Source organism: Chrysochloris asiatica, unplaced genomic scaffold (assembly GCF_000296735.1).
Source record: "Chrysochloris asiatica unplaced genomic scaffold, ChrAsi1.0 scaffold00024, whole genome shotgun sequence".
Lineage (NCBI taxonomy): Eukaryota > Metazoa > Chordata > Mammalia > Afrosoricida > Chrysochloridae > Chrysochloris > Chrysochloris asiatica.
In genome coordinates, this window is record NW_006408542.1 from 3,067,912 (window position 1) to 3,076,834 (window position 8,923).

General features: G+C 40.7%; 1 protein-coding gene across 1 annotated transcript in view; it reads left to right on the top strand.

Moving 5' to 3' along the window:
• The window catches only part of VIT (vitrin), a 207,136-nt gene that overhangs the window by 134,530 nt on the left and 63,683 nt on the right, over positions 1–8,923 (top strand). Inside the window, 1 exon segment of the mRNA XM_006839358.1 lies at positions 4,722–4,913. Within this exon segment, the coding sequence (XP_006839421.1) occupies positions 4,722–4,913 (192 nt within the window).

Here is an 8,923-nt window from a genome sequence, read left to right on the forward strand (position 1 = left end):
CCTCCAACATTTCAGTTAGTAGTGAAATGTACAGCCCATTTATGCCACCCAAGGTCTCAAATGCAAAGAAAGGGAAGTAAGTCTGTTTTGAAGACTTCTGAGCAGCAATATCCAGGAAAACCTTATGGCCACTTGCTGCAACTGTCTGTGTATTGCTTCAGCCAGGAAGGCAGTCAAGTTGTAGCTTACTGTGATAAATTTGACCTCCAAGGACCCCTGCCCTCACTGCCTGCATCTGTTAAAGCTACTAACTCATCCTCCTTCGAGAATGAGGTTTAGGCCACCCTTTAATGGAAACCACATTCAGGAATCTTCAAGCTACTTCAAATCAGCTATTGAAAACTCTATGGTACACAGTTGTACTCTGACACTAAAGGAACAGTGGTATCACCAGGGGATTTCAGGGTGCAGACCACATTGGGTTGGTTGACACTGTCAAACGAAGCGACACCAAAATGACTGTCTATAATATAAAAATTTTTGTGCAGTGATTCAACAGAAATTAATTATTTTTTACAGAGTATCTCCGTAGTTAATTTTAACAACAAATGCATGTTTTGGTAGCCCAGTTTACATGTATCAATATACAGACAAGGCTAACACTTGACACTAATTTACTTTTTGAGACTTCTAATGCTCTCTAATCAAGCTGCTGTTAATATTTATTTATTACGATGCTTCGAATCATGCAATTTTGTCTGCTTATGCTACAAGCATGCACTACTGTTTCTATTGCTGCTGGTGTTTTGATAGTTGATGATTTCGTCAGATTTTAACCACAATACTACAGTGATCAAATATTTGTGAACCTATATCAACAACTTTTTTGTGAGTAAAGTCGTAATTAAAGAAAAAGTAGGAAAATCAGTTACTAATAATGTTGTTATTCAATGTAGAAAGATGTTATGGAATCATTTTGTTGTTTGTTAGTCTTCATATAATCTAAGAACTATTATCTTCAAACAAGTACCAAAAATATTTATCAAAATTATTTTATGATTAAAATTGGTAATAAACATTACTAAAGGATTTCTACTGATGCTATGAGTTAGGCATTGGGGCTACTAAAAGCAGTTCAAACCCACCAGCCACTCCAAAAGAGAAAGATGAGACTGTCCCCATCAATCATCAATCTGCTCCCCACCAGGGAAACCTTTTTTTTTTTAGCTTTTTATTGTGAATTGAAGGAAGGTCTGCAGACAAGATCATCAGCTTTACATTCAACAAATTATATACTGTGTTTCATCTCAATGATTACAACCCTACCTGGCAACAACAGTTATCCCACTCCTTCCCTGGGGCTCCCCATTTACATCTTATATTTCACAATGAATAAAGTAAAAATATGTATTTATTTAAATGTCCAAAGGGCACAGTCTGCAAGCCAGTCTCCTACCTTCAGGCACACAGCCTTACTCAGTCCATGGGCCTAGAGCCCTCACCTCTAACACCATCTCTGCTGTCACCGTTTTTTTAGGTAGGATCTTACACTGCATTCATGTTCTTTCTTCTTGACAGTCCTGGGATCATCTGTTCCCAAAATGAAAGATTAACTACTGCCCCCTGTTAGGTACACATCTTCTGCAATTACAGTTGTGACAATCACAATGAATCCTACTAACAATCGCTGACAATTGAATCATAAAATACTATTACCATCATCCCCCAATTCCCTATGAAAACTTAGTCTCAGAAACCCTAAATAGGGTCGCTGAGTCAGAACTGACTCAATGGCAGTGGGTAAGGATTCTGTGTGGTCTGGAATAAAAGGATGGCATCAATCATAGTGACGTCATTGATATAGTCACCGTGAGAGGATGTAAAACTGATGGCCACTGGTTTACCATATGCCAAGCACTGTAGTGGATGTTAGACATGATCTTTAATTTTGACAACAAACTGCAAAATAAATGTTATTGTCTTCATTTTACAATAAAGGGAGCCACACTCTTCAGAAAGCTTTAGTGACCAGGCTGGTGAAATGAGGTGCCAGGAGTCAAACCTGATACTGGTTGTGGTTCTCAAATCAAATTTCTACTCCGGATCCATCTCTGTGAATGGGGCTCTGGAGCTTGCATTTTAACAGCCCGACTCTGCTTCTGATGATGAGTCAGGTATGCCTTGTGGTGGAGAAGGTAACGGCTGTTGGCCATGTCTAAGCAAGTCAGATGCCAAAGGCCTGAGGGATGTTACATCATTTTTCCCTATGAAAATCTTTCAAGAGAGACCAAATTTCCATGTCTCCGGGTTTGTATGAAGAAACAATTTTACTGTCTTTGCATGGAACTTCTCAAGAAGAATCACAACAAGCGCATTATGTCCAGTAAGAACTGGGAGCAACGGGGAAGAGTGATTTTCTATCTTTCCTTTTAAAGGCATTTCTGCACCACAAGTGAAAGAAAAAACAATAACCTAAGGAGCTCTGGTAACGTAATGGTTACGAATCGGGCTGCTAACCTCAAGGTCGGCAGATCAAAACCACCAGCCATTCCGCGGAAGAAAGATGAGGCTTTCTACTCCTGTAAAGATTTACAGCCTCAGAAACCCTGTACAGGGTCGCTATGAGTCAGAACCGACTCCACAGCACATAACAACAACAACAACGACATAGAAAGCTATAGAAGACCAGAGATATGGCTTCTGTTAGTTGAATTTATGACATGCTTGAAAGTTTGTGTGTTTTAACCAAATAACACAAAGACTGCCCTCAAGATATTTAGCCTGTTCTCTAGCAGCCAATATTAGCAAAGGCAGAGAGCTGTACCCACAAGCCTCAGAGTTAGTAAATTATATGAGGAAAACATAATTCAAATTTTCAACATCTAAGATGTTAACTGTGGCAAAAATATCTACTATTTGCAAGTTGTTGTTGTTGTTAAGTACCGTGGAGTCAGTTCCGACTCTCAGTGACCCTGCACAGGGTTTCCAAGGCTGCAAATCTTTACAGGAGCAGAAAGCCTCATCTTTCTCCCGCAGAACTGCTGGTAGTTTCGAACTGCCAACCTTGAGGTTAGCAGCCCGATTCATAACCAAGTAGAAAAAAAAATTTAGTATACTACGGCTTAGTTAATAATTTGCAAGTATCATGTATAATTGGCTTATTTCTATATCAATCTTCAAATAAATAATTACATCCTATTTAATAAAACCCACAAGTGATTCTACAAAATGGCTTTTCCCTGTATGATATAGTAGAACTCCGGCCTGTGTCTCCCTAAAGAAGCATTAATGCCTGGTAACACTTACCACAAGGTAAGACAGAAGAATACTGTGGAGAAATTAGAAACTTCCCTAGGACTTGTTAGGAAAGCTCAATCCCTTTAAAGTCATGGAAATGTCATAAATCATGCAGGTTTGGTTTTGCCTGAGGATGGTGTGATGACTAGCTGAACTCTGGAGGCTGCTGCCAACTCTTTAGTAATTTGTCTGGCATAGTCCACAGGCAGATGTAAAGGCAACCCACTTGTTAGCAAGAAACAGGGTAAGTGAGGGAGCTGCTTTCTGCCTCAGCTAATGCCTGCAAGAGCGGACTGATGGCTAAACTTCAGCCCAGTCCAGGGGCTCTCCCCCATCACTGCTGTGGTACAAACGGAGGGCCCCTGTGTCAGGGTGGAGAAATGACCAGGTGCCAGCACTGGCAGTTTTATCTGTGTGACCTTTCCAGGGCAATGGTTCTATCACTGTCTCCCAAAGCCAAGGAAGATAGTTCCACAAATTGGACAGCAACTTCTTATCTCCGGTACTATTTCCCTTTGTACCAAAAGCACATCAATTTTCATCAGAGTTAAGGCTGGAGCTGGAATGCTATGGTAGGCTGAAAAGTGGGGCCCCGTAAAGATATCCATGTCTTAACCCCTGAAACCTGTAATGGTTACATTTTATGACAAAAAAAAAAAAAAAAAAAAACAAGGCTCTTTGCAGATAGGGTTAATTATGGATCTTGAGATGGGGAGACAGTTCTGGATTATCCAGCTGGACTGTAAATAACAATCACAAGTGTCCTCATAAGAGGGAAGTAAAGAAAAGTTTTACCAAGCACAGAGGTGGAGACAACATCATACACACACACACCAACCCCATGTGTATCAGATTAGAACTGGGCTTCATAGGGTTTTCAGTGGCTACTTTTCCAGAAGTAGGTCACCAGGCCCTTCTTCCAAGGCACTTCTGGATGAACTCAAACCACTATCCTTTCAGTTAACATCGGAGTGCATTAGCCACTTGCACCACCCAGAGTTCCATCCCTAGGCCAATGCTTAATTGAAACAGTTACAACAGTATGTTCATGAACCATTGCTTTTGATTTCTGTCAAATGAACTTCACATTTGATCACATTCTCCCTTGTCTATGTTATAGTTTTGAGCTGTCATTTGAATATTTTATTGTTCTTTCATCTTTAGTCTGTTTATTGGTGTATCACTCCATTCAGATTGTATATTGCTTTGGGGGCAGGAAACATGGTCATTCAAGCAGATTTCACCCCCCACAGTGCCTACCACAGGTCTTTACATGAATTAATGCGCCAGACTGTAAAACCATTTGAATTGCAAGGTTTGCGGTTCAAGCTCACCAGCTGCTCCTCAGAAACCCTATGCAGGGTTGCTATGGGTCAGCACCGACTCAATAGTTCAATAAGCACTTTTTCATTTATTTTATATCTAGCTCTGTAAAAGCCTACCAACTATTTTCTAGATCCCAGTGTAATCCTGTTTTCTTACAGGTGAGACAACAAAAGACTATCAGAAACCATCAATTCCAGATACAACAACACAGCCAGTCATTCTGACGCAGGTACCAACTACCACTGCAGCCGAGGTCACCCACACCACCTTGTCAAAGCCATCCCCATCTGCAGCCTCTACCACAAGCAGCTCCAGACCACAGCCCCTGGGCCACAGGAGCTGGGAGCCAGGTCAGTAGATAGACCGCATGTTGCTGTAGATTAGACAAGGGGGGCATTGAGTTTTCAGAGAAACAGCTCTGTGTGAATCACTGTATACAGCACCCACCTCCCACAGTTTGACTGGGTGAGTAAAACACACCTAAAATTTGGACTAGGGTGTGTGGCTGGTGTCCTCCCAGATGCAAGGGGTAAACTTGAGCCCAATAATGCAGGCCTAAGAGCTAAGCACACCAAGTAGAAGGGGCTTAATAGAAATTCAAAAATAAGACTGCTATTGTACTTTTGTAGGTAGAATATTACATAAAATGTTCCATTGCTAAATCTCCATTTCTCCAAAAGCTCAATTCAAAGGATAGCAGATTTCTGTGAACACGGGTGTGTTTTCATTTTACTTTGTTCTGTTGTTAAGTGACAAATGGTATAGTCCTGAAAGTCATCAAACTAAAAACAACTAAAAAAGCCCTTTAGGAAAACCCACCTAGCTAAAATTTTTCTACCTTTTCGGATTATCTTTATTTTATCACTTGTCTTTATTTCCTAAATCATGTTTCAGCTTTTAGCAAAGTGAAGTTTATGTACGTAATCTCGGTATTATACCAAACAGGACCTTAAGGGCTCATTTGATAATCCAGTCTCAAATTTCTAGCTGGTTTATTTCTAAACCACCCTGGACTAAAAGTCTTCTGGGAATAGGGTGGGAAATTCCACAACAAATGACACTGTTATTACCCCAACAATTTTGTTTTTTCTCCTAAATATTTCCCACCTGGTTCCTGCAATGTTCTTTTTCTTCTAGAAGGGAAATGCCCAGGACTTGTTCTTTCACCTCCAGCTTCCCAGCATAACTATCACACACCTGGCCCTTCCTGCCTTCCACAGTTCAGCCAGCTACCTATATATCCATCTGTTTACTTAGCAAACATGAATTAGTGCTTACAATGTGCAGGCACTATCCTAAGCATTTTACAGATATTATTCTACTGAATCCTCATCACAGTCCTTTAAAGTACATATATGATTTGTCAACACATAGTGTTGATGAGGAAACCAAGGAGTAGAGTGCTGAGGAAGCTGGCTCCAGTTACACAGCTGGAAAGTGGCAGAGTTGGGATTCTCACCCTAGGAAGCATCCCTGCCCTAAACCAACACCCCTGAAGTGTCACAGCATCAGGATCCTGACGATTAAAGAATGACACCGGTGTAGTGACAAGATTAGAGGGTACCAGCAACAGCCAGCTTCTGCTGTAATTAATCACCAGTAAAGGAGCTCTGGTAGCGTAATGGTTATGACTCGGACTGTGAACCCTAAGGTCACCAGTTCAAAACAACGAGCTGTTCCATGGGGGAAAGATGAGGCTTTCTGCTCCCATAACGATTTACAGCCTCAGAAACCCTGTACAGACACGAAACCGACTCCACGACACATAACAACAATGTGTGACGCCGTAGGATAAGCACTTGACCACAAGGTCGATTTGAACTGAAAGGTCAACAGTTCATACTCACCAGCCGCTCCTCAGAAACCCTATACAGAGTTGCTATGAGTCAGAACAGACTCAACAGCACTTAACAACAACAATAACACAATGTATCTATTCCACCGTTTTCATAGACCAAGCACACTGCATGCATTTCATTTAATCTTCTCAGCAATCCTATGAAATCGAGATTTTTGTTACTATGCCATTTCATAAACAACTCATGGAACAAACAGTGATAGAAAATTCCTAATCAAGAATACCATAAAAATAATTTAGGTTTCTGAAATATATCAGACACTCCCTTATCATCCTAAACCCCAAACTAAACTCATGACCATCAAGTCAATTCTGTCTCAGAGCCACCCTATAGAGAGAGAATTTCTGAGACTAAATCTTTACAGAAGTAGACAGTTTCATCTTTCTCCTGCAGAGTGGCTGAAAGGTTTGAACTGTCAACTTTTCAGTTAACAGTCCAGTGCTTATTCTACACCACCAACAGGACTATTCTAGATTGACTTAAGCTAATTTTGTTTTCCTTCTTCCTTTTTTTTTTTTTTGGTGTGTGTGTGTGTGAGTGTGTGTGGTAATGTGGTGCTGTGCATTAATGCACTGGACTGCAAAGTCAGTTTGAACCACAAGGTCACTGGTTTAAGTTCAGCAGCCACTCCTTGAAAACTCTCTATGGAGTCTCTATGGGTCGGAACCAATTCCACAGCACTTAACAACAACAAACAATAATATAGATAACAAAGCATGGGCCATTTCAACAATTTTCACAGGTACACTTCAGTGGCATTATGTTCATCATGTTGTTCAACCAAATTATACCATCATGCTTAATGGAACTCAGGCTAAAATCACCACACACACCAGATCTGACAGCAAGGAGAGACCATTAGAAAAGTTCCTGAGTGACCGGGTTACCAATGGCCCCATAGCCAGAAGTTTTCCTTCTTTCTTTTTCAGTCTCTTGACTTTTAAAACCCATGATTCTTTCAAAGATTTTTGAGAAGCTGAGCACGTATTTCTAAGTTGCTTTCTCTTGTTGTCTCTTTAGAAGATGTCAGATTTTATGTAACACCTATAATTAAACATGTGGCATATTTACTCCCTACACTGGGAGCTTTGAAACCCTCTTACAAGTCGGGTCTGCTTTTGTGGAAAACCTCAAGAAACTTGAAGGAGCGGCTCCCACTCTGACAAAGCTGCGTTATTCCTGGCGTGGGGACAGGGGCTTTGGACAGCAGCCTCCCAGCCAACTAGCATTTCTTCTTCATCCTTGTCCAGCCCTGGCTTCCATTGCTGTCTCACAAGCTGCTAAGCAAATAGTGCCCTCCAGGCAGTACACACAGCCATTGCTAAGAAAAGAGCCAAAAGGGGGATGGAAGGATAACTTTTATATTTAAAAAAATTGTATTGCCTAGTCAAAGGGTTTTCTGTAGGCCTAGAGAGAAGTGAAAACTGATGTTTAGATACCTGTATCTTTTGCCTAAAGACAGCTGTATTGAGATATAATTCACATATCCTACAGTTCACTCATTGAAAGTGTACAATTCAGTGCTTTTTAGTATATTCACAGGAGTTGTACAATTAATTCAGCACTATCAGTTTCAAAAGCCCCAAAAGAACCCTCCTACCCATTAACAGTCACCATTTTTCCCTAACTCCTCTTCCAGCACTAAGTAGTCACCAATCTACCTTCATGAATGCCTATGTCTCTTTTTTTTAACTTTTTATTGTGAATTGAGTGAAGGTTTATAAACAATATCATCAGTTTTATATTAAACAAATCATTGCATTATGTTTCATCTCAGTGACTGCAATCCCTTCCATGCAACAACAGCTATCCGACTTCCTCCCTGTGGTTCCTATCTATCTCTATTCCACCCTCCTTCCCATCCCTTCTCAACTTTGTCCTTAGGTAAATGTTGCCCTTTTGATTTTGAATGATTGCCCATTCCATGGTGAACGTACATTACAGTGTTGGTGTCCCCTCCTATATACTGCTTAGCTGAAAATTCAGCCACTAGCATGAGTTCCTTCCCAGACCTGAAAGATGATCAAAGGATTGCCTTCTGAGGTTCCTCTAGTCTCTTTCTTTCTGACCAGTAAATTCCGTCTTTTTAAAAAAAATAATAATTTTGAGTTTCGTTCCACATTTTCTCCCACTCTATCCAGGACCTTCTAATGTGATCCCTTTCAACTGGATGGTAGCCGGGCACCATCCAGTTCTTCTGATCACAGAGTCTTGGAGACTGATGTTTACATGTTCCCATTTGTCCATTGGGCCAATTGATTCCAAGCCTCTTCAATTCTCATTACTCTTCTTTTTTCTGCACATGGAGAGACCAATAGCTGCATCTTAGACGCTGTTTGTGTGCTTTTAAGATCCCAGATGCAACTCCCCAAAATAAGATGTAGAACATTGTCTTTGTGAACTCTGTTATGCTAATTGATCATGGTGTATCCTGAGACTATGGTCCTGAGCCCTCAGGCCCAACAACTCACTGCCTTAAGATATTTGATAATATCTAAGAA